Below are 26,993 nucleotides of genomic sequence, written 5' to 3'. Positions count from 1 at the left end.
TCTTATAATATAGGAAATAGTGTGTATACTAAATTTTAAAAAAGTTAGAAATGCGTACCTGATTTCGAAATATGAAGCGATAATGAAATAACACACACCTAATTATAGAGGAAAGTGATGCGTCTAATAATCACACGACTGAACTAACACGATGAAGATAAATAAAGATAACAAAGAAAACGTGGAAAAATAACCCGCAATTCGCCAACCGAAAGGCGTCCGGAAATAAGTTATCAAAATTAAGTTCTCAAAAATACATGAAACTGACTTACATTTGAATGTACGATTAATGTAATAAAGAGGAGAAGAATTTGTGAATCGCCGAGTGCTGGAATAGATGAGAGAGAGAGAGAGAGAGAGAGAGAGAGAGAGAGAGAGAGAGAGAGAGAGAGAGAGAGAGAGAGAGAGAGAGAGAGAGAGAGAGAGAGAGAGAGAGAGAGAGAGAGAGAGAGAGAGAGAGAGAGAGAGAGAGAGAGACCAGGTGCGGTAAAGCTCAGGCTGCTGTTATTGGTGTTGTCAGGTGGGGAGCTGCTGGGTGTCCTGAAAGGGCTGCTGAGGGTGGAGAGTTTGCTGCCTCCCCAAGCCTTCCGCCAGGACTCTCCTGAGCAGCATTTCCTGGCGATGGTCAGCAGCACGGCCGTAGCACGCCTCGGTTGTGTGTCCACACCGGCGTCTTTCCCCTCCTCTGACCTCCCTCGGTGACCTGACGTCCTGTGAGTGAGTCAGGTGGGGTGGGGTGGGGGGGGGGGTCGGGTGCTCGTTGAGGTAAGGTGTGGTCCTGCCTGCTGCTGGGTCCGTTTCCTGAACCATCTCTTTTTGTTGTTGTTTTCAACAACAACAGTGGAAACAACATCTGTCAGCACCTGAGTGAGAGCCATATCCTCTCTGACAGACAGTTTGGGTTCAGGCCTGGCCGGTCCATCACGGACCTCCTCCTCCTCCTATCCAAGGATTGACAAGACGCACTGGATGAAGGCCTGGACACACTCGTGGTAGCCCTGGATATTGCTGGAGGCTTTGACAGGGTTTGGCACGCGGGGCTCATTGAAAAGCTTCGTGCCAAAGGTGTCCAGGGTCCCCTTCTGATGCTGCTCAAGGATTACCTCCAGGGAAGGACCCTTCAGGTGGTGATCAACTGGCAGTCATCAAGGCCTTCACCAGTGCAAGCCTGAGTTCCACAGGGTTCTGTGCTCGCCCCAATCCTGTGGAACATATATCGACGATCTCCTCCGGCAGCTATCGGCAGTGTCAGCCTTCGCCGATGACTAAACACTCTCCCACTCCTACTACCGCCCCGACAGCCAGCGAGCCGTCGAGGAGATCAACCGGCAGCTCAGCTTGGTGGAGCAGTGGGGAGAGGAGTGGCAGGTCACCCTCGCCCCGGAGAAGACGCAGGCCATGGTCATCTCACGGTCCCCAGACGCCTCTCGAGCAGTCTCAAACCAGCTGCGTCTTGGAGGCAAGAGTCTGCCCCTCCAGGACCACATCAAGGTCCTGGGAGTGTCTGTGGACCAGAGCCTGCGCTTCGACCACCATGTCCGAGCTGTTGCCCGCCAGGCCTCCCGGCGAGTCTCTGCCCTGCGAAGAGTAGCGGGATCCCTCGACCCACGGGGCATCCTCACTCTCTTCAAGGCACAGACACAACCGTATCTGGAGTACGGTGCCCTGTGCTGGATGTCGAGTGCTGCCGCCCACATGCAGAGGCTCGACGCAGTGCAGCGACGAGCACTGCGCCTGGTGGAGGCCAGCGAGCACCTGGAGGAGTCGTCTGTCACTGTGACGTCACTGGAGCACCGCCGTGATGTCTCAGCACTGGTGGTGTGCCACAAAGCCCAGGTGCAAGGGGTTCCCCACCTCAGCAGCTTGAGGCTCCCTCCACGCACTGCCCAGAGGTTCACCCGGACTGCACTCGCCAGTGACCAGCTTGTGGAGGTGCCTCGATCACACTCCAGGCAGCACCAGCGCACATATACAGCCAGGACCACACGCCTGTGGAACACGTTCACGGCAGCCACTCCCCAAGTGGAGTACATGAACACGCTGCAGGTGAAACTGGCTGCTCACAGGTGGCGTGAGGGACACTCAAGTACGCTGGTGGTGTAAATATAAAGTGACAAACTGACAATATTACAAATTGTTTTTACATGTTTTCTTTCTTTTTCGTATTTTGTATTTGTATGTGTTGAATGTGCTAACAGTCGATAATTAATTTTGTCCCATGCGCAGGCTCTTAAAATAGTTATACCAAAAAAGTATAATTTTGAGCATCCTTTTTGTAGAAATATGCTTAAATAAAAAAAGAGAGAGAGAGAGAGAGAGAGAGAGAGAGAGAGAGAGAGAGAGAGACTAAGGATGGTAATGAAAGTGGAAGGATCGCTCCATGAAACTAATTAATAATAAGAGGGAGAGTTATTAATGAATGATGAACCCGCGCGAGGCTTAACGAATTACCAAAGAAAGTCACGGTAACGACGCGGCGGAACGGGCGGACTAGCGGGAGGAGACGGGGAGGGGAAGAATGGAGAGGGAATGGAGGTAACGGTGAGGGGAGACAAAGTAAGTAAAGTAATGGAGATAATGATAAAGGAGACAAAGTAAGTAAAGTAATGGAGATAATGATAAGGGGAGGTGAAGTAATGGTGAGGTTATGGTACTGGGAGATAAAATAATGGAGGTAATGGTACGGGGAGACTATATAATGCATGGAGGTAATGAGAAATAAAATAATGGTGAAGTAATATTGGAGACAATGGTAGGGGGAGACTGAATGAATAGAGGACATAAAGAAAATAAAGAAAATAGATAGAGGAGATAAAGAATATAAAGTCATTAAACAAAGGAAACCAAAGATATAAACAAAGGAAATAATGGGAATAAATGGAAATAAAAGAAATAAAGTAACTAAAGGAAAGAGATAATGAACATAAATAAAAAAAAACAAAGAAAAATGAGATAAATAAAATAAGAACAAATATAAGAAACAAAGAGAATAAAACAGAATTAAAGAAAACATAAATACATGAAATAGGAAATACAGGAAGTATCGAATATATACAAAGAAAATACAAAAAATATATATAAAGACAATATGAAGGAAATAAACCGAGTAAAAGATGAAACAAAGGAAGTGAATGAAACAATGACTAAACAAAAGATATAATGAAGAGAGGGAGTCCAGATATAAGGGATATAATTTTAAGGGGAGACTAGAGAAAGGAAATAATGTCACGAGATGAACAGACAAACGGAAATAATAATAAGACCAATAAAGAAAAGTTAAAAATATGTGTGTGTGTGTGTGTGTGTGTGTGTGTGTGTGTGTGTGTGTGTGTGTGTGTGTGTGTGTGTGTGTGTGTGTGTGTGTGTGTGTGTGTCTGTGTGCGTTTGTGTGTGTGTGTGTGTGTGTGTGTGTGTGTGTGTGTGTGTGTGTGTGTGTGTGTGTGTGTGTGTGTGTGTGTGTGTGTGTTCGAAGGTGAAAAAATGGCATAAATAAACGAAAACAAAAAATCATTAATACAAAAATAACAGATAACAAGGAAGAGAAAAGCCCAAAGATAAAACTGCAGCATCTTCCTTCTTCTCCAACTTATGAACTTCTCGTCTCATAAATACCAATAAACCAACATGTAAGAAAACAAAAACACAGAAAACAAAAAACAAACAAAAACAAAACAAAAAAATCGCCCCGCCCCGCCCGCCCCCCCTCCCCCGTGTCCCCAAATAAAGAGGCGTGTCGACCACGTGTCCCTCACCTATAACCTTATGTCATGTGTGCCGAGGCTGACACCACGGGGAGGCTACTCCAGGGGCCACGAGTGGATGTTGATGAATGGGAGATAGGTTAAGAAGGGGATATAGGAGAGGCGTAGAATTGAACATTAATGAGGGGAAATAAAGGGAAATGAGGAAGGAGGGGGAAAATCGGAAAGGAACAGTAACAAAAGGAAGGAGCGGGGTAATTCGTAGGGAAGAGGAAAATAAGGAAGTAAGGTGAAAATTGGGGAGAAAGGGGAAAATGGGAAAAGAATGAGAGAAAAGTGAAGGTAGGGAGAGTTAAAGGATGATTTGAGACGAGAGAGAGAGAGAGAGAGAGAGAGAGAGAGAGAGAGAGAGAGAGATGGATTCCTTTAGAGTTAATTGCACACCCTCCTGTATTTTTGTTTCTATTACCATATCACATAAAACACCTACAACGTGTATTCAACTACATGTATATAACTAAATTAAGTTACGGTGATATTATGGTTGAAACTATGGTGATAATGATGCTGAGACGGATGATGATGATGATGATGGTGAATCTCTACCTCTATCACCCTCACCACTACCCATCACTTCATCACCATCATAATCACCATCATCACGTCTCCTCGAACCATAATAACCACCATCACCATCATCACCATTGCAACACTTATCTCTCCATCATCACCACCACCACCACTGTCCCTTCAATTCATTACCATCATCATAATCACGCCATTCTACTTACCCTAATCAGCAATACACATCATCACCAAAACAAATTCTGTATCATCACCATCACCACCACCATCATCATCACCACCTGCTCAGAGACCATCACCAACATTTTCTAACCAATTCAATTCACGCATTCCTCCTTTTTATCTTCCTCTCTCTTCACCTGATTTCTCTTCCCTCTTCTCTTCTCTCCTCTTTTCCTATCAGTTTCAGTCTATATTCCCTTCAACTTTCCATACATTCACTTTTCTATCTTTCCTCCCTCGCGCCTCCCCTTACTCCTTGCTCCTATCTCCTACTTCTCTTTCATTCTTCTCTACCTTGTCTCTCTCTCTCTCTCTCTCTCTCTCTCTCTCTCTCTCTCTCTCTCTCTCTCTCTCTCTCTCTCTCTCTCTCTCTCTCTCTCTCTCCTCCTTCTTACTTCTGTTTCTTTAATTCGTCCTTCTTAGTCTTCTCTCCCTTTCCTCCATCTCTCCCTTCACCTGTCCTCCCCTCTCCCTCCCCCCTCTCCTTTATTAATAACTGCCTCTGTCTATCTTGCCACTCTTTCCTCTTCCATTATCTTCTCTCCTTTTCTTTCCCCTCTCCTCCACTTTTCCTCCCCCCCCCTCCCCTTTCCTCCATCTTGCCTCCACTTCCTCCCATTCTAACTCTCAAGGGCTTTAATTAATTCATTGATTTTCCCTTAAACAGGTGATTTCACCTGCTCGGGGGGGAGGGGAGAGGGGAATGGAGAGAGGGAGAGGAGGAAAAGAGGGAGGGAGGGAAATTAAGGAGGATAGCTAAAAGGAGAGACAGAGACAGGGAAGAAAGTGTCGGAAAAGAGGAAAATGGAGAAGGAAAAATAGAATAGGGAAAGAAAATTAGAGGACGAGGAAGAGGAAGCTGAGAAGGAAGAAATTGAGGAAGAGGAGGAGGATAAAGAGGAGGGATAGAGAGAAAGAAGCGATGAAGGAAGTAAAGTCGGAAGAAGGAAAGAGTGAAAATAGAAGGAAAGGGAGGAAATACAAATAAGACAATTAAGAAAAAGAAGAAAAGAAAGAACAAGAACATGATGAAGAAGAGGAAATAGAAAAGACAAAACAGAAAATGAGAGAGGAAGAAAGTGATAATTAATAGGAAGAGGTCGAAAAGAGTGAGTTGAGTGGCACTTCTGAGAGGAGGAGGCGATGAAGATGTAGACGGAGGATGAGGGGATGAGGGGGGAGGGAAAAGGGGACGCGGGAGGAGGGAAAAGGGGACGAGGCAGGAGGGAAAAGGGGACGAGGGAGGAAGGAAAAGGGGACGAAGGAGGAGGGGAAAGGGGACGTGGGAGGAGGAGGGGGGTGAAGAGGATAAAGGGGTAGGGGAAGGTAAACACTTGGTTATTCATGTATGTAGATGGATATTAGTACACCAGCTTATCCGTAACCTACAGTTTTATTCATTACGGGATGAGGAAAAAGGCATCATCAGGTGGAGGAGGAGGAGGAGGAGGCAAGAGATGATGGTGGTAGTAGTGGTAGTAGTGGTTGTAGTGGTAGAGACAGTAGATATGGGATATGGAGGAACGTGATCAAGGTGTGAGGCAGCAGATCAGCGGGACCGTTTGAACCCTTGAGAGGAAAGGAAGGATACACAGGAAATACTGGCGGTGCACGGAATTGAGAGATAGTGAAACATTGGATGCGATAACCGAAGACTTTTTAAGGAGATTTTCCATGCATCAATGATTTAAATTATTTAATAAAGAACAACTATAAATACAGGTGTGATTGCTTGTGTATTCAAATGGATATAACTTCCTGTGCTAGTAGTAGTAGCAGCAACAGTGGAAGAAGGAAAAGGAGGAGGAGGAGGAGGAGGAGGAGGAGGAAACATGGAAATATGGAAATGTAGGCAACAGAAAGCCTATTAGCTCAGTACGAGGTTGCCCGCTTTGGTGATTTAATCTGCTCGACAGCCGCTTAGGGCCTGGGGAGCAGATGAAAGCACCTCGACATTGAGGAGCAGATGAAAGCACCTCGATACTGAGGAGCAGATGAAGCACCTCAATATTCAGTTTACTCCCAACGCAGCGAGGTGACGGTCGATTCTATCTTTGAAGGAGTTGATAGTACTCGCATTCGCATTTACTACTTCTGAAAGGAAGATTGTTCCAGTGACGGATGACTCGGTTTGAAAAGAAACTTCTTCCGATGTCTGTGTTACATCGACTAGACTGAATGGGTAAACCGTTATTTCTAGTTCCTAGGTTGGTTTGCAGTTCAAAGAATTTGGAGTAATCGACGTTATTGAAATTTTTCAGATACTTGAAGACTTGAATCATATCCCCTCGTAGGCGTCTTTTCTCCAATGTAAAGAAATTGAGTCGCTTGAGTCGCTCCTCTTACGGCTGAACCCTTAAGGTTGGTATCATCTTCGTGGCACGCCGTTGAATCCTTTCCAGTAAATCAATGTCCTTTCTGTAATTAGGAGACCAGAACTGTACTGCATACTCGAGGTGCGGTCTTACCATGGAATTATACAAGGATAGCATCACGTCTGGTGTTTTACATTCGAAGTTCTTCGCTATGAACCCGAGCATAGTGTTGGCTTTGTTGTATGCTTTTTTACAGTGATTCGCGTGTTTCAGGTCACTGCTGATAGTGACTCCAAGATCCTTTTCCTCCTACATCGCTTGCAGAAGTCTCCCATTCATGATGTATGTGTGGTTACTATTTCTGGACCCAATGTGCATGACTTTGCATGTGTCAACATTAAATTACATTTGCCATTTTTCCGACCATTCGATAATGTGATTGAGGTCTTTCTGAATAATTTCGCAGTCGGTCTTTGTTAGGGCCTTTCCACCCACCTTGGTGTCATCAACAAATTTCGATATTGTGGATCTCAGTCCTGATTCGTGGTCGTTGATATATATAATGAAGAGAATGGGTCCCAGCACTGACCCTTGAGGAACTCCACTAGTGACTGGAAGCCAATCGAAAGGCTGTCCGTTGCGTAGTACTTGTTGTTTTCTGTTGGTGAGCCAATCTCTTATCCACGCGATCAGATTGGCTTCAATGCCTGCCGAGTGCATTTTCTTAAGGAGTCGCTCGTGCGGTACCTTGTCGAAGGCTTTCTGAAAGTCCAGGTATATAACATCACCTTGGAAGAAGTCTAATAAATTCGTGAGGCAGGAGCGCTTGTTTCTGAGGCCATGCTGGGTGTCGGAGATTACATTATTGTCTTATAGAAACTTAGCAAGTTTGTGTCTAATAATCTTTTCGAGTATTTTTCCTGCCACTGATGTCAAACGTATGGCCCTGTAGTTTAATGCAACGCTTTTGTCTCATTTTTTTGAAAATAGGTATTACGTTCGCCATCTTCCAGTCTTCCGGGAACTTGTTCAATTGAACAGACTGATTGAATATGTTAGTGAGTGGCTGAATTATTTGTTGCTTAAGCTCTTTTAATAACCGCGGGGACAAACCGTCAGGTCCTGTTAACTTGTTCGTGTCGAGTTTATCCAAATACTCTTTCACTTCTTGGTCGCATATTGAGTCAATTTTCAGGGGCGTGATTCCCCTCGGCGGGTCAGGGCTCTCGGGCATGGTTTCGATGTCCTCGACTGTGAATAAGGATGCGAAGTTACTGTTGAAGATTCTGGCAATCTGTTTACTGTCCTGAGTTACAGCTCCAGTCTCGTCTGTCAGGGGACCAATATTGGATTTTACTTTCCTTTTCGATCTGATATATGTGAAGATTTTTTTTTAGTTTGTCGTGATGTCACGCGCTATTTGTTTTTCGTAATTGCGTTTACTACTCCGAATAAGGGTGCGACAAGCTCTGAGGCTGTTTTGGTACTGTGTACGGGCTTCGGCCGTGTCATTCTCTTTCATTAGGTTATAATTCCTTTTTTTTTGTTTACCGCCCTTTTTATTTACCTGGTCATCCACGGTGGATCTACGGCACCATTTACTCGCCTGGGTTTCGTAGGCACTGTAGCCTTTTCTACTCCTAAAAGCTTATCTTTGAAGTTGTTCCACACGTTGTCGATTGTATTGTCGGTTAAGTGAAGTTGGTCCCAGGTAGCAGAGGGAAGCGGCTCACGGGCAAAGTTGAAATTTGCTTTTTTGTAGTCTGGTATCACTGACGGATTGTCTACGAGTTTGTGACTTATGTTGACATTGAAACGGATTAAGTGGTGATCGCAACCGTTAATTTTTTCACCAACTTCACAATCGCGAATGAGGTCGGGGTCGCTTACTAATTCCAGATCCAGCAGATTGTTTTCTCTTGTTGGTTGAGTTACAACTAGAGTGAGAAACGAATCCTTCACCATTTCCATAAGCCTGTTACCCTCTTGATATCTAGTCAATTGTCCCCAGTCAATGTTAGGGCAATTAAAGTCCCCAGTTATTATTGCTTCTTTACTTTGTGTTAAAGAGTGAAGCTCTTCGTACAGGGCAGTGTCGTCTGCTGCCTGTTGTTTTGGAGGCCTGTATACGGTCGCAAGTGTTAGTATCTTATTATTCGCGGTTATTTCCACATAGACGGAGTCGTAATTCTCTGCGTCCTCTTTGTCTATTTTTATGGCAGGGAGCGTACTTTTTACGTAGCAAATTACTCCTCCTTCTTTCTTGAGCATTCGATTTTTTTGGAAGCTTTCGTACCCGGGAAATGACAGTTCATATACTAGATGTGCAGAGATGGCCCAAGTCTCTGTGATGGCTACCACATATGGTTTCTCAGTTGCAATATACGCCGTAATCTCGTCTTTTTTGGGTAATAGACTGCATGCATTTGTGTACAAAATGGAAATGTGACTCCTGGTTTGGGCGCGTCGTGTTGTATGAGTTCGCTTGTCGGAGGCGTCGTTGGTTACACAGTTTCTTGCAAGCCGCATCGACGCTACGGTTCGGTTGATCAAGGGTTGCCTTTGCCTTGCCCTCGCCTGCAGTTTTTTGAATAGCTTTTCGAGAAGCTTTCAACTGCATCGTTCAGGAGCCTTCCTAGCCGCGCCGAGCCAACCTCGTTCAGATGGAGTCCGTCCTCCCAAAACAAATCTGGGCGCTGGTTGAAGTGATACCATTCGTTCGTGAACCCTACGCCTTCATCGTTACATAACTGCTTTAGACTAGTGTTGACGCCGTACGCTTTACTGTTGTTGTATCCGGCGAACGTATTGACTCTCGGTAGAATCCCAGAGACGATGATGTGAGGGGACTTGGTCTTGTATTTCCGAATGACTTGACGGTATTTTGATAACAGGTCCTGAAATTGAGTTGAGTGAAGGTCGTTGGTTCCCGCATGGATCAGATACACCGTGTCGTCCTTCGCATTTACTGAATCTGCATCGACAGCTGATTCAATATCGTCCAGTTTGGCTCCGGGGATACAGAAACGCTGCCGTGTCAGCGTATTCCGATCGCAAAACTCCGTAAGTTGGCCTCTCACCACACTATCGCCAACTAAGTTGACTTTAGTAGTCAGTTTGCCCATGCCAGGAAATAGCGTCTGGTTCGTACAAGTAACAGCTGGTAGAATGGTCTTGTGATTTCTTTTGGAAGGGCGCGAGGTACAAGAGGGAGCGCGGGCGAAGGTGGGTTTAGAAGTGGTGGTGGTGATAGTAGTGGGTGGTTGGGGAAGGGTGGAGGGTGAGGTGTGGATGGAGGGAGATGTGGTATCAGAAGTGGAGGAGGAGGAAGAGGTTGAGTTCGTGTTGGAGGTGTAAGTGGAGGATGGAGTGATGATGAGGATAGGGGAGGAGTCAAGGGTGTTGGAGGGAGAGGAAGGGACAGCGGGAGAAAGGGGAGTGGTACTGTGGATGGAGGTGGACGAGGTAGGAAGGGAGGTGGATGGAGTAGAAGGAATGGTAAGGGTGGCGGCGGGTTCAGGCGTGGCGTGGCGAGGAAGAGGAGGAGGAGGAGGAGGAGGAGGAGGAGGAGGAGGAGGAGGAGGAGGAAGAGGTCAAACATACGGAAAGCAATGAGAAAAAAAATGTTTAAGAGACAAAACGGAAGAAAAAATCAGGGAAGAGTTGAATAAAGTGAGAGGAGAAGGCGAGGAAGGACTAGCAAGAAAAGGACGAAGAGGAGGAGGAGAAGGAAGGGAAAGAGTAACACCTTTCCTTACTCTTCATTAGGCGTCGCGCCTTCCCTAACTTGATCATCAAGCAGGTGAGCGGAAATGGACCCTGGAGACAATAATGAACGCTGCCAGATGAGAGAGAGAGAGAGAGAGAGAGAGAGAGAGAGAGAGAGAGAGAGAGAGAGAGAGAGAGAGAGAGAGAGAGAGAGAGAGAGAGAGAGAGAGAGAGAGAGAGAGAGAGAGAGAGAGAGAGAGAGAGAGAGAGAGAGAGAGAAAGAGAGAGAGAAATGATAATCACACACGCACACACACACACACACACACACACACACACACACACACACACACACACACACACACACGCACAGACCTCAAAACTTAAAGCATTATATTATTAAGTACCAAGCGATGGAATAACAAACAAAAGGAAAATGAGGAGTATAAAAAACATGACAACACATCGAGGCAAAGGCGAAAGTGAAAAGGAAGTATAATGAGGTATAAAAAATATGAAAAAAAAATATAAAGGAGCAAAAGTAGATATAGATAAAAAAAAGATGTAAGAAAGCTGACCAACAACAACGTCAATATATGAAGGTGAGAAATGATTCCATAAAATATAGAGGCAAAAAACAAAGAAATGAAAATACGATTGTGAACGAAATAACTGAAGATGATAACCAAGAAAATGTAGATACTGCCGCTATAATGAATCCAAAAACGAAATAAAAATCAATAAGAAAAGCAATGGGAAGGAAACTAGGCGGTAGGCGTCAACAATATGAAAAAAAATAGTATGAGGGCAGGCTGTATTGGGGCGGGGGGAGGTGGGAAGTAATATGCGGAAAAAAAAAAAAATATGCGAGGGAAGAGGCTGTGACCAATTAATTGGAATACATATAAATTCAAGGAAAAATTGCAAGGAAAATAGAGAGATAGATCAAAACAATAAAAGGAGAAGATAGATGAGGAGAGAGGTCTGTGGAAAGATGTTTGAATGCAGATAATAATGAAGGAAGGCAAGGGAGAAGGTGAGCAAGGGAAGGAAAGTAAAAAAATAGTTTGCGTGTCGAAAAAAAGTAAAAATAGAAAAGAAAAAATATAAGCTGGGCTCAGAGAAATTTAGGTAGTTCGAGGGTCAAAGACGAGAAAACAAAATCGGTGAAGGTAAAGGTTTAAAAGCTATTGGAGTTGAAAAAAACTAGTACAGTAAATGTGCTGCGAAAAAATCGTGAAGGTATAGAAGACAAAGAAAACTATAAAAAAACAGAAAAAATGGCTTAGGAATAGAAGGTAGGCATGGGAAGGTTGGTAATGTGTATTTACGATGTGGGTTAAAAAAAAAAATACAAGAAAAAGAAACGGGGAAAAGAAGTTAACGGAACGAGCTCATGGAGAAAAGTTTGTAGGTAAAAAATGAGAAAACGTCAAATGAAGAAGAGGAGGCAAAAGGTAGTAAAATTAAGAGGAAAAGTCAACAGGAGAAAAGTCAATGAACGAATTAATAAACCCGGGGAAAACCAGGATAGATGATAAGAAGAGGAAAATCATAAAGGAAAAAAATAATGGGATGAGAAAACATTTCATGAAGTAGCCAAAGGATGAGGGGTGAAATAGTTCAGAAGAAGCGCATCCAAGTAGTAAAATGGAAAATATAAGATAATAGTTAATAAACGGGAAACTGAAAAAAAAAAGTAAATTGGCTGGGAGTACCGGATAAGTGAAGCTGCTTAAGATAAGAAATGTGAGGTTCTTGAAAGAAAGAGAAACTGAAAAAAAAATAGAGGAAAAAATAGAACAGTCAAACAATGAAGAAAAAAAAAAGAGAGGAAAACGAAGAAAATAATTGGGTTCTTGAAGTGTTAGATGATTGATGTTGCTAAAAAGAAGTGTTAAAATGATACAATCGAAAGGTGAACAACAGATAGCTTAAAGATGAAAAAAAAAAGAAAAAAAAAAGTAAGTTGGTTTGGGAAGTGTTGGACGAAGTAGTTTGTGGGCCATCTTGGGTCCCTTGGGTGTGGCGGGGCGGGGGGATGGAGAGGTGGGGTGGATGGGAGGGTGGCAGGGGAGGGGGCGGAGAAGGGAGGGGGGGGACATAAAGCGGTCAGGGCGTGGTGGGGCCGAGGTGGCTGTTAGGCCGAGTTATCTTCCTTGGCTCACAGGTCTAGGCGGCTCACAGCGCCATCCATCACCCCTGCCACACCCTGCCACAGCACTAACATACCCTATACCCCGAACTCACCCGCAGCACACTCTGCCACACCAGAACAACACCCTGGCAGACCCTTAAACACTAAAACACCCTGTCAACAAACCACCACATCCTGCCAGACCCCTCATAAATGTACAACACCGTGCCACCCTACACACAACAACCATGCCACACTCCTACAACCCTCTGCCACACCATTACAACCACATCCTAACCTCCTACGTCAGCCCAACCACGATCCATCATCCACTACCACGCCCTGCCATTGTCCCAACACGCTAAAAACAAAAACACCCTGTTGCATTATTACCAACCCTGTCAGACCCGCTGAACACCTATATCACCCACCCAGTACACTCCTGCTATTCTCGTTGTTTACCCCTACACTCTGTCTCACCAGTCAGTGCCATTGTATATCATCGCTACACTCTTCCCTTGACATATGATCCTGGAAACATATAATTATTTTTTTATTTCCGAGCCGACCTTTTCTGGTTTCATTTATTTGTAGATTTCTTGATTTTTCTTCATTTTCTGACCTCCAAACTATATTTTTTTCAATATTTCGACACACAGCATTCCTTCCTTTTCATTATTATTTTTCCTCTCCTTCCTTTTTCTGACCTGCAAATAATATTTCCGTCATTATCTCAGCCCATTCTTTCTTTTTTTTCTGACCCAAGCAACTTCTGTCCACACCTTGCCACACACCTTGCACCCGGCCACGTCGCTCTATCCCTCTTCCTGCTCCTAACATCTCCATTTCTCCGTTCGTCTTTCCATAATCCTTCCTTTTTTTCTTTCGCATTCCCCAATCATATATTTTTTTTCTATTTCTTTAAATTCAATAAAAATACAATTCTTTAATTTAATTAATTATCAACAAACTATATCTCCTCTCTTTCCTTCTATCTTTCCCATCTAGTCTTTCTTCGTCCTCCTCCTCTTCCTTCCCCCTTTCACCCTCCTCTTTCCCACTCCCCTTTCCTTGATAACCAATGATGACGATGATTAGCACACCATCTCTATACATCAAAATATCGAATGACTTTTTAATGTTTGTAGGGACTTGCCCACCTTACCCCAATCGACCCCCTTCTCTCTCTCTCTCTCTCTCTCTCTCTCTCTCTCTCTCTCTCAGTAAGGCCTTCAGTCTAAACATCCGCTTACAGACTCTTTGTAGGGAGCTTGACGTGGAGTTCTTCAACGCATGGGACAGTTTCTATGGACAAAGTGAGCTCTTCCACAGGGACGGATTGCACCTTTCTCCCATCGGGGCAGCCAGGCTCGGAAGGCTCCTCAACGACGCAGTACGTGTCATCCGAGCAAAAAACGAGTCACAGCCACGTCCCTCCACCCCGCCCGTGTAAATAGACCCCGAGCATCGCAACAAACCCGTAACCGTGATCCCGCAAGTACCACCACCTCTGTTACCAAGCCTCTAGATAACTTAAAAATCCTTAGCTTCAATGCACGTAGCCAAAGCAACAAATTTGATGAACTGAGATGTCTTGCTCTAACATAAAATTTTGACATAATTGCTATAACCGAAACATTTATCGACACCACAAATTTTCATTTAAGTTCCGAATACAACATAGATGGCTACAGACTCTTCAACAAAAATCGTGTAAACCGTAGAGGCGGTGGCGTCGCCCTTTATGTCAAAAGTTATTTGCAACCCACTGACAAAACACCGGGAAACAGTAATGTTGAACATTTGTGCGTGCGAGTAAACATTGCAAGCGTCAATTTAAATATATCTGTCACCTACAGACCTCCCGGGCAATCACTCGATGACGACCTTGAAATGTACAGCGTCTTAAGGCAGTCACTTAATAACAACGACTCACTGATATTAGGAGACTTTAACCTCCCCCATATCGACTGGGCGACACTGTCAGGTACAGAAGGCGAGTCACATAGAATGATTGAATTTCTAGAAGAAAATTATCTTAGCCAAATGGTTTCTGAGCCAACTCGACAAAATAATATACTCGACCTTGTTATAACGACCCAAGATAACCTAGTCAGTAGTGTCACGGTAGGAGAACACCTCGGTTCTTGCGATCATAAATTAGTGCGCGTCACATTAGAGCTCAATCATCAGTGACTGAAAATAAAGTAAAGGTGCCCAATTTCAAAGGAGCTAACTTCGTTGAAATCCGACAAAAAATAACAGAAATACAACTATCAGATGACGGCAACGTAGATGAAGCCTGGCTAAGCTTTAAAAATCACTTACTCACTCAGCAGAACACATTCGTCCCCTTGTGCGAGAAGCGAATTAACACTAATAAAAGCCCATCGTGGTTTAATAGCGAAATTAAACAATCAGTCAATGAAAGAAAATTGTTTTACAGGTTAAAGAAAGAACAAAGCACGCCCGAAAACATTAGACTTTATAATGATGCCAGGCGACGAGTAAAAAGACTAGTAGGTCTGGCAAAGCGTAGATATGAAGAAAATATTGCAGCCAACTGTAAAAATAATCCGAAATCTTTCTTCAGTTACATAAACAACAGAAAGGCGATCAAAAGTGGTATTGGACCTTTAACAAACAGCGACGGTGCACTAGTGACTGACAGCCAACACATTGCAAACCTCTTAAACAAATACTTTTCCTCGGTGTTTAATACTAACAGTCTTCCTCTCGCTACCACCAACACCAGTACTATTGTAAATCTCGAGCATGCATTGCCTAATTTTGAAATAACAACCGATGAAGTCCTTAAAGTTCTCCATTCACTTAAAACAAATAAAAGTCCCGGACCCGACAAAGTATATCCTATACTGCTTAAAGAAACAGAGAGCGAAATACTCTCCTCCCTCACTACCGTATTCAATATGTTCTTGGGACAAGGCATCGTCCCTTCGGATTGGAAAAAGTCTAACGTGACACCGATTTTTAAGAAAGGAGACAAAAAAATACCAGGTAACTACCGACCCATTAGTCTAACTTCAATTGTAGGTAAGCTACTCGAGAGCATAATTAGAGACAAAATTGTGAGTTACCTCGAAAGCCACTCATTAATTGGGGATTCACAACATGGCTTCCGTAACAAAAGATCCTGCCTGTCAAACCTACTGACCTTTTATAACGATCTCTTCTCAATTTATGACGTAACCAAATCAGTGGACGTAGTCTATCTTGATTTCCAGAAAGCGTTTGATAAAGTCCCACATCATAAATTACTTTATAAATAAAAGCAAATAGGCATTGACGGTCAAGTAAACCAATGGATCGCGAATTCGTTGAGCAACAGACAACAAAGAGTTGCGATTGACGGATTTAACTCAGAATGGGCGCCGGTCACTAGTGGCGTCCCTCAAGGCTCGGTTCTTGGCCCAGTACTCTTCACTATTTACATCAACGACGTGGATGTTGGACTCAATAATCGCATTAGTAAATTTGCAGACGACACAAAGATTGGTAACTCGGTTCTCACTGACGAAGACAGGCAAAGCCTCCAAGAGGATTTGCACAAAATTTCAGCTTGGTCAGATAAATGGGAGATGCCCTTTAATGTAGACAAGTGCCAGGTCCTTCAAGTTGGTACAAAAAATAAGAAGTTCGATTACGAAATACTCGGCGTTAAACTCACAAGCGTTCAATGCGTTAAGGACCTGGGGATTAAAATCGCGTCAAACCTCAAATTCTCACATCAATGCATCGATGCAGCAAATAAAGCGAACATAATGTTGGGCTTCATTAAAAGAAGCTTTTTATTCAAGAATAAATATGTAATACTTCCGCTCTACAATAGTTTAGTCAGACCACACTTGGAATATGCGGTACAGTTTTGGTCTCCCCACCATGCAAAGGACATTGCTAAACTAGAAGGTGTTCAGCGTCGAGCAACAAAAATGATCCCTTCCTTGCGCAACAAATCCTACGAAGAAAGGCTTTCCACCCTTAACATGTTCTCTCTTGAGAAACGTCGCCTCCGAGGAAAACTGATCGAATGTTTTAAAATACTTAATGGTTTCACGAATGTAGACAGAACAAAATTGTTTATGATCGATGACACTTTGCGAACGAGGAACAATGGCACAAAACTCAAATGTAGACAAGTAAATTCAGATTGCACCAAATTTTTATTCACCAACGTTGTAGTGCGAGAATGGAATAAGCTCCCACCATCAGTGGTCCAGTGTAACACGATTGACTCCTTTAAAAACAAGCTCGACCGTCACTTCCTTGAACTTAATATTAACTAGAGTAGAAAAGCAACGTTTTGGAGCCATCTGATTAACGTAAAATCACTTAGGTTTAAGGACAGACCACCTAGTCTGGACCATGGGGTCTGTGTGGTCTGATTTTCTGTGTAAATCTATGTAAATCTCTCTCTCTCTCTCTCTCTCTCTCTCTCTCTCTCTCTCTCTCTCTCTCTCTCTCTCTCTCTCTCTCTCTCTCTCTCTCTCTCTCTCTCTCTCTCTCTCTCTCGCTGAAGTCATCTCTAAAATCCCATGACTGTCTTCGCCCCCACGCTTATCATATTGAGAGAGAGAGAGAGAAAGTGTGTGTGTGTATGTGTGTGTGTGTGTGTGTGTGTGTGTGTGTGTGTGTGTGTGTGTGTGTGTGTGTGTGTGTGTGTGTGTGTGTGTGTGTGTGAAATTCCCTGTCCTCTTCTTGGCGGGTTCGTGCCGTTCTTCCTCCGGTGGGTCGCGTCGCGTTGGTCGGGTTTTGTCACCTTTGCATCCCTTAGCGGCGGGAGTCACACGGGGAGGATAATTGGGCCCGTGTTCCTGATGCCTTCCACCTCCCTTTATTCCTCCTCCTTTATTATGTTGCTCCTTTCTTTTCCGTATTGGTTTTCCGCTCCGCTTCGATCGATTTCCATGAGTTTCTTTTTTATCTTTCCTTCATTTCCCTTTTTTTTTTTTTTTTTTTTTTGGTTGGTTGCACCTCAGGGGTAGGTATGTTGAGCTAGCCAGGTCGGTGAAGAGGAACACCCGCCTAGCAAAAAGAAATTATGAGATTAGGGTAGCCAACGAGCCCAAGAGCGATCCCAAGGGCTTCTTCAAATTGTACAGAACGAAAACAAGGGACAAAATTGGACCGTTGAAAACTAACACAGGTGAGCTCGTTGAGAATGGAGAAGTTATGAGCCAAATGATAAATGACTATTTCCTCTCAGTTTTCACTCAGGAAAATCTAACAACCATTCCGAAGAGAGTTCAGATATATGAGGGCGAAGGGAAAGACAGGTTGAGGGATATGATCATCACTAGGCAAGTAGTCCAGGATGAGATTAGTAGGTTGAAGAAACACAAATCGCCGGGCCCAGACGAAGTATTCCCAAGGGTGTTGAAAGAGTGCAAGGAGGTCCTCAGTGGCCCGCTTACCGATATCTTTAAGATGTCGGTAAATTCTGGGTATGTGCCCAATCAATGGAAAGTAGCTAATGTGACGCCGATTTTCAAAAAGGGAGAGAAGTCAGCCACCTCAAATTATCGCCCAATTAGCTTAACATCAGTTGTAGGAAAGATGTTGGAGTCAATTATAGCCGGGAGCATTCGGGACCATCTAGAAAAGCATAGTTTAATTCATGATTCACAGCATGGATTCACAAAGGGTAGGTCTTGCCTTACTAACCTGTGATAGTGTGATAGAGACTTAGGAGTCCTAGTGAGCGCTGACCTCCGTCCTAGGGCTCAATACATTCAGGCTAAACATCGGGCAAACAGAGTACCTGGTTTCATCTCAAGGAGCGTAATCAATAGGAGCGCTGAAGTCATCCTCAAACTTTACTTAGCACTAGTTAGACCTCATCTCGATTATGCAGTTCAGTTCTGGTCCCCAACTATAGGATGGATATCAAGATGTTAGAATCTGTAAAGAGGAGGATGACAAAGATGATTCAGGGGGTGAAAAACTTGCCTTATGAAGACAAGCTAATGCAGTTAAATCTACAATCTCTAGAAAGGCGAAGGTTGCGAAGAGACTTGATCGAAGTCTATAAATGGATGAAGGGCTTTAATAAAGGGGATGTCAATAAGCTTTTGATAGTAAAAGAGCCAGGTAGGACGCGTAGCAATGGTTTTAAGTTAGACAAATTCAGATTTAACAAAGACATAGGCAAGAATTGGTTCACCAGTAGAGTGGTGGACGAATGGAACAGGCTTGGGGGCCATGTTGTGGGTGCCAATACCATAGATACGTTCAAGAAGAGGTTAGATAAAGCCATGGATGGTGAGGTAAGGTGGGGTTGAGTGTACAGGAGCTGCCTTGTATAGGCCAACCGGTCTCTTGCAGACTCCTTACGTTCTTATGTTCTTATGTTCTTAGGTTATCTTACAAAGGGAGCGAGGGATGGAATTGGAGGATTAGGAAGCGGAGGAGGAGTTTAATGAGGAAGAGCAGACCTGTGGGAAGGTAGTGATAGCGGTTATGATGAAAGGAAGAAATGGAGGAGGAGGAGAAGGAGGAGGAGGAGGAGGAGGAGGAGGAGGAGGAGATAAAGAAAGAAGGAGATGGGAAATGAAAGAGGAAGGGTTATGAATTGTACCCTTGAGAGGAAGGAGAAGGGAGGAGACTAATAGGGAAGAGGGGAGAGGATGTGAAGGACGAGAGAGGAAGGAAAGAAAACAAGAAAAAAAGTGAACGGAATGGGAAGAAATCATTATAAACAGACACAAAACAAATAATACAAATAAAAATAAAACTCATAACAATAATAATAATAATAAAGTAAATAATAGAGAAATGGATAGACGATGCCAAATATAAATTAATGGTTTTGCTGTGCCCTGAATCCTCCTCCCTGGTGCAGGAAAATCATGATGCAGACTGTCTAATGACCCGAACATAATGATGATAATAATAAAGGTCATACTGCTCCACCGCTACCGATACTACTACTACTACTACTACTACTACAACTACTACTGCTACTACCACTACTACAACTACTACAACTACTACTACTACTACTACTACTACTACTACTACTACTATTACTACTGCTACTACCACTACAACAAATACTAATACATATACTACAACTAAACTTACTACAACGTTTGCTACTAATACAACAAAAAACAGCCATAACGAGGCAAAGAAAAGAAAAAAAAGAGATGAACCAGCGGAGAAAAAAAAAGTGAAGGTAAAGAAGACGAAAAAGAGGAAGAGGATGGATAAAGTAAGAACATAAGGAGGAAAAGTGTGTGTGTGTGTGTGGGGGGGGGGGGGGTAGTTAAGAGTAATGATGATGATATTAATAATAATAATAATAATAATAATAATAATAATAATAATAATAATGATAATAATAATAATAATAATAATAATAATAATAATAATCGGCCCTCAGCATCGCCTCGATAAAACACTACAAACCGCGAAGCGGTTTGGAGTGTTTTATCCGTGGTGTTTTATCCGTGGTGTTTTATCCGTGGTGTGGCCGGGACGGCCACACCACGGACAATATTGACGTTTTCTTCTTCTCTCCTTCTTCTTTTTTTTTCCTTTCTCCTTCTCCGCTTCCCTTTTCTCCTCCTCCTTTTTCTTACTTTCTGGCCTTTTTTTACTCCTGTCTTCCTTTTTACTCTTTCTCCTTTTCTTTTTTTTTCCTTCCCTTTCCACCGCCTCCTTCTCTTCCTTCTTTCTTTTGCTCTCTACTCTTATATTACTCTTCTCTCTACTTTTTACTCTCCTCTTCCTCTCCTTTTTTCCTTCCTCCTTCACCTCCTTCTGCTCCTCCTTCTTTCTTTTGCTCTGTTTCTCCTCTTTTTTCCTACATTTTTATACATTTTCACTTTCTTTTTTACTCTTCAATTATTTTTTTTATTTCTGCTTGACTCGACTGACGTTATTGGCATGTTCCTCTTCTCTCCTCCTCCTCATCGTCTTCTTTTTTTTTTCCTCCTCCTCCGCCTTTTCTCTGTTTCTCTTCCTCTTCCTTACATTTTTCAGTTTTTTATTCTTTATTTCCTCTTCATTTCTCTTTTCACTTCTGCTTCGCTTTGATTATCTCTCTCTTCCACCCTCCCCCTCCATTCGTTTTCCCTTCCTCTTACTCATTTTTCCCCCTTCCTCTTTCTGTTCTTACTTTATCCATCCTCTTCCTCGTCTTCGTCTTCCTTTCATCCAACGTTTTTGTTTTCTTCTCTCCTCTCATTCCCCATCATTATTTTGTTTTATCTTCCCTACTGCTTCGATTTCCTTCCCGGTCTTTCCTTTCCTCCATTTTCTTCCCCTTCCCTCCTCCTCATCTTTGTCACTTCCTTCCTTCACCTTCGTTCCTATCTAGTTTTCTCCTCCATTACCTTCTATTCAGTTTACTATCTCCTACCTCCTCCAACTTCCCCTCCTTTGTTTCCCCTCCTTCTGCTCTCCCTTCCCGTCTTTCATCGTTCACTATCCTTTTTTTTTTTTTTTCATCCTCACCTGCCGCCCTTCACTTCTTCCATTCTCTTGCCCTCCCTTCCAGTCCTCGTTTTTTTCTTTAATATCCTCTTTTCCTTTTCCTCCACCTCCTCCTTTCCCTCCTCCTCCTCCTCCTCCTCCTCCTCCTCCTCCTCCTTGGCCAGACCTAATAAATCAGTACTTGCCACTATCAAATCTTCCATCACCTTGATATATTTTTTCCCTCATCTCATAAATCTGACACATTTATTTAAGCATCTCTTCTCCCTTTACTGCCCACACCTCTCCCTTCTTCGTGTTCCTTTTCTTCCTGTCTCCTTTATCATCTCTCTCAATATTATTTCTTTACATTTTTTTTTCTCTTTCGTTGTTTCCTTTTGTATTTTTTTTTTTTACTTCACCAATTTTCGCTCCCTTTTTGTACTCTTTCCTGCCCTACTTTCCTGCGTCCTTGAACTTAGTATTTACATTGAACTTAGTATTTATGAAGAAAGGGACCTTTATAACATTAACGTATGTCCATTCTCTTTCCAGGTAAGCCGCGAGATGACACCCTGAGGCAGTCATTAAGGCAGAGGAAAGGTGACTGTGGTGACGATAGGTGTACTTTCTCACCTGTCCATTTGCGCATTACTCAATACCTCTGACTGTTGCCGCTTATCAGTTCACTCAGTTACCAAAATTATCGCTCATGTTCTGGAAACGAAGAGGAGCAAAGTATTATTGCGGCACACTGCAACCCTTCACCCTCTGCGTCATCCTTTGCTACCACACTCTTCGATCCAGTTCCCGTTGTCGCCTGGTTGTCCGCTCCCTTACCATGACTATTGTTCATGTTCTGGAAGGGAGGAAGAGCAAGGTATTAAACAGCCACACAACAACTTCTTGCCCTCCGCACCACCTTTTGTTACATTCCGTTCGACCCGTTTATCGCCTCAGCTTGTCTTTGCTCCATCATGCCTTTTTACGTCAAGCAGGAGCGTAATGCACACCGACACCAATAACAGCAGGAAGCACATAAAGCATTCTTTTTTTATCAAATACTCATTAAGAAGACATTTGACTTCTTAAGATTTTACATTATTGTTTTTGTCATTGCGATTTATTTTTCAACATTTTTAAAACGGAATTAAATAACTATAAGCAATTTCAACCGCATAAAATAAAATGTCTTTTTTTTTTTTATATTTGGCAAGCGGTCTACGTTTTCGGTGCTGTCTATTTGTCTGTCTGTCCCCTTGTTTGTTTGTCTGTCAGCAGGATGAACTTATACGGCATATTTTCCACGTGTTCACTTCAGAAGTAAAGGATTTAAATATTTTCTCAAATTAAATATATGATCACATGTTAATTAGATATTTTATGTTTTTAATTCCTCATATTCAAAATTTTGAATACTTAAAAGAATGTTGATTATAGTTTTAACACTATATATATATATATATATATATATATATATATATATATATATATATATATATATATATATATATATATATATATATATATATATATATATATATATATATATATATATATATATATATATATATATATATATATATATATATATATATATATATATATATATATATATATATATATATATATATATATATATATATATATATATATATATATATTGTCAATAATGAATGCAATATTTTTTTCTTGAACTAAACATATCCTCATTTCATGAATCATTCCTTGGTTCAACGTTCAGTGTCACTCCACGCCGCACTAGTACCGCGTCAGCCCCGCAAAGCCCGCAGCGTCACTCCACACCGCGCCATCACCGCGTCAGCCCCACACACCACCACAGCGTCACTCCACGCCGCGCCAGCACCGCGTCAGCCCCGCACAGCACCGCAGCGTCACTCCACGCCGCGCCATCACCGCGTCAGCCCCACACAGCACCGCAGCGTCACTCCACGCCGCGCCAGCACCGCGTCAGCCCGGCACAGCACCCCAGCGACACTCCACGCCGCACCAGCACCGCGTCAGCCCCGCACAGCACCACAGCGTCACTCCACGCCGCGCCAGTACCACGTCAGCCCTGCAAAGTACCACAGCGTCACTCCACCCCGCGCCAGCACCGCGTTAGCCCTGCACAGCATCACAGGGTCACTCCACGCCGCGTCAGCACCGCGTCAGCCCCACAAAGCACCACAGCGTCACTCCACGCCGCGCCAGCACCGCGTCAGCCCCGCACAGCACCGCAGCGTCACTCCACGCCGCGCCAGCACCGCATCAGCCCTGCACAGCACCGCAGCATCACTCCACGCCACGCTAGCACCGCGTCAGCCCCACTCAGCACCACAGCGTCACTCCACGCAGCGCCAGCACCGCGTCAGCCCCGCACAGCACCACAGCGTCACTCCACGCAGCGCCAGCACCGCATCAGCCCCGCAGAGCACCACAGCGTCACTCCACGCCGCGCCAGCACCGCGTCGACCCCGCACAGCACCGCAGCGTCACTCTACGCCGCGCCAGCACCGCGTCAGCCCCGCACAGCACTACAACGTCACTCCACGCCGCGCCAGCACCGCGTCAGCCCCGCACAGCAGTACAGCGTCACTCCACGCCGCGCCAGCACCGCGTCAGCCCCGCACAGCACTACAGCGTCACTCCACGCCGCGCAAGCACCGCGTCAACCCCGCACAGCACTACACCGTCACTCCACGCCGCCCCAGCACCGCGTCAGCCCCGCACAGCACTACAGCGTCACTCCACCCCGCGCCAGCACTGCGTCTGCCCCGCACAGCACCACAGCGTCAATCCACGCCGCGCCAGCACCGCGTCTGCCCCGCACAGCACTACAGCGTTACTCCACGCCGTAATGAGACAAGCGCGGCATCAATTATCAAAATGAATCGTTATTGAGTTTCGGGAATGTGTGACGAGAATTCATTAGGAAATACCTCGAAAAAGAACCTTTGTTAAAACTGCTCTCTCTCTCTCTCTCTCTCTCTCTCTCTCTCTCTCTCTCTCTCTCTCTCTCTCTCTCTCTCTCTCTCTCTCTCTCTCTCTCTCTCTCTCTCTCTCTCTCTCTCTCTCTCTCTCTCTCTCTCTCTCTCTCTCTCTCTCTCAGTCATTTTTCAAACAACAAGTCAGAGCGGGGAAAAGGGCAATAAATTTTAGTATCAGGTTATACTTAAATAAATAAAAATTCTCTCTCTCTCTCTCTCTCTCTCTCTCTCTCTCTCTCTCTCTCTCTCTCTCTCTCTCTCTGCCATTTTTCACATACAACCTTTGACCCAGAGCGGAGAAAAGGGCGATAAATTAACGTATCAGGTCATACTTAAATCAATTTCTCTCTCTCTCTCTCTCTCTCTCTCTCTCTCTCTCTCTCTCTCTCTCTCTCTCTCTCTCTCTCTCTCTCTCTCTCTCTCTCTCTCTCTCTCTCTCTCTCTCTCTCTCTCTCTCTCTCTCTCTCTCTCTCAAGTTTCCCCTCATTAACCTTCCCCCCTTAATATAAAAGTATCTTCCCTCTTTTTCTTTCCCTCACCATTCCCCCTTTATTCCCTTTCTTCCCTCTTACCCCCCCCCCATCACCCTTTGCTGAACTCCTCCGAAAATATCTAAGTTCGCCCCAATAACAGGAAGGAAAATGGGCCTCGTGTTAATCCCTTATTTATACTTCGTTACCACTACTCCTCCTCCTCCTCCTTCTCCTTCTCCTCCTCCTTCTCCTCATTCGTCTTCTCTTTAGTTTTCTTTTTCCTCCTGCTCCTCCTTTTTGACGTTTTCCTTCGCTTTAGTTTTCGAGTTTGTTTTTGCACTTCATTCACTTTCATTCCTTTCTCCTTTCTTCATTAGCTTTCGATTTTTTTTCCTCCTCCACCCCCTCGTTTTTAGTCCTTCTCTGGCTGTTCTTCCTTTTCTTGCTCCTATTTCTGTTTTCTTCCACTTCTCTTCATTTCCTCCTTTTTTCCTCCTTTTAATCCTTAAACCTACTACTTCTTTCTCCTTCATTGTGCTCCTTTTCCTTTTTCTTTTCCTTCTCCCCACACTCCATATCCTGCTTTTCCTCCTCCTCCTCCTCCTCCGGGTCCTAAGTGTTTGCATACAGCCTTCCGCGCGTCTCGCCACACCACTATTCCAACTTCGCCTTCAATACAAGTTTCAAAGCCTCGCGAGATAAACTTTGGAATTAGAAAGAGTCAAGGAAAAGAGAGTTTAGTCGAGTTTACATAAAAGCACGACCGAGGAGGAGGAGGAGGAGGAGGAGGGTGTAGTGTATGATGGTAAGAAAAAATATGAAAAAAAACTTGCTTGCTAAAAAAAGTTTGAACGTGGGAAGACGTGTGTGTGTGTGTGTGTGTGTGTGTGTATGTGTGTGTGTATGTGTGTGTGTTCGCTCGGCCTGACCTTGATTGAACGTGAAAAGGAGGAAAACAGGAAGAAAAAAAGTTTATAATATGGATGCAAATTGGCAGACCATCAGCCACTGCCCCGTTTTCTTAAACACGGTCTAGGGAAAATAAGGAGACAACGGGGAAAACACAAACGGGAGAAGCAGTATGAATAAACTTAGAAATATATATAAAAAAAAAGAGTACAAACAACACAATTTATAAAGAAGGAGGATATGGCATCTGCAGAGAGCCTCTTTATACAAGTAAAGCACACATCGCGGCTATTCCTAACATCTTTCCGCGGACACTTCCTGCACCGTACTATGCGAGAGCTGATATTGAACAACACCGCCTGCTCCATTGCTCCATTAGGACGTGAACATCAATGGGGATGTTCTAGATAGTGGATAAGTAGGATTGCAAGGGGAACTGAGGTGAACCAGTTATCCACAGTTACGTTCCTGTTGGTGTTATGATATTGTTTACGTAGTCAGCTCCTTCGTCAGGCAGTGTCCCAGGCCGAGGTTTCCTTGAGGTGGATCTGGATCACTTACCCAAATGTACGTTTTGGCCCCAACAGGCACTCCATATATATATATATATATATATATATATATATATATATATATATATATATATATATATATATATATATATATATATATATATATATATATATATATATATATATATATATATATATATATATATATATATATATATATATATATATATATATATATATATATATATATATATATATATATATATATATATAGATATATATATATATATATATATATATATATATATATATATATATATATATATATATATATATATATATATATATATATATATACACACACACACATACATATACATTTTGGGGGAGACTACGTAATACAACGTTGTATTACGTATACACATACGTGGGGTCGAAACGGGCACCAATCGCTTCTACACTGGACACGGAAAGAGAGAGAGCGGCATGCACACAACATCGACAACATCAAAGAGAACACAAAAGCTATCAGGCATCACAGCTGTCTGGCGCCAATGAGGCGGCTGTGTTACTATTGAGAAAATATAGTGGGGTCGGATCCGACCTCCGAATGTGTTTAAGGGTTAAGAAAAAAATCCCTACAACTACCATGGCTGGAGACAATGCGTCTAATAGACCGAGTAACTATGAATGGCGGATAGTTACAAGAACAAGCGAATTTTGGCTGACTTAGAGTGTTTAAAGTAAGAAAACTGAAAGAGAGGAGAGGAAGGAGGAGGCAGAACATTACTAAGAGTAGAACCGTATATCATTCTCTTCATTTCTCGTTAAGCCTGACCGTCAATAAATGATTACCTCTTGGCTGTAAATGCTTCAAATGTCAGGAAGTGAAGGTATGTACAGTGGCGGACATATGAAACAGAAACACCTCCGCCACCCGCCAGGAGGTGTGGTGCTCTCTGGACATGGTAACACTGATGAGTATGAAGCTTCACCAGGTTTGCT

At 43.5% G+C, this 26,993-nt stretch overlaps 1 protein-coding gene across 1 annotated transcript in view; it reads left to right on the top strand.

Annotated features, from left to right (window-relative positions):
• Positions 1 to 23,961, top strand: part of LOC126991164 (serine/arginine repetitive matrix protein 1-like) — a gene marked incomplete at its 3' end in the record, with an annotated part of 46,994 nt that extends 23,033 nt beyond the window's left edge. The window contains exon 3 of the mRNA XM_050849925.1: positions 22,849 to 23,961. Within this exon, the coding sequence (XP_050705882.1) occupies positions 22,849 to 23,961 (1,113 nt within the window). The remainder of the gene's footprint in view (positions 1 to 22,848) is intronic.
• Positions 23,962 to 26,993: the final 3,032 nt, after the last annotated feature.

This window comes from Eriocheir sinensis, unplaced genomic scaffold, assembly GCF_024679095.1.
Source record: "Eriocheir sinensis breed Jianghai 21 unplaced genomic scaffold, ASM2467909v1 Scaffold248, whole genome shotgun sequence".
NCBI classification, from domain to species: domain Eukaryota; kingdom Metazoa; phylum Arthropoda; class Malacostraca; order Decapoda; family Varunidae; genus Eriocheir; species Eriocheir sinensis.
Note: the sequence above shows the minus strand (reverse complement) of the source record. Positions and strands in the feature narration are given on the sequence as shown.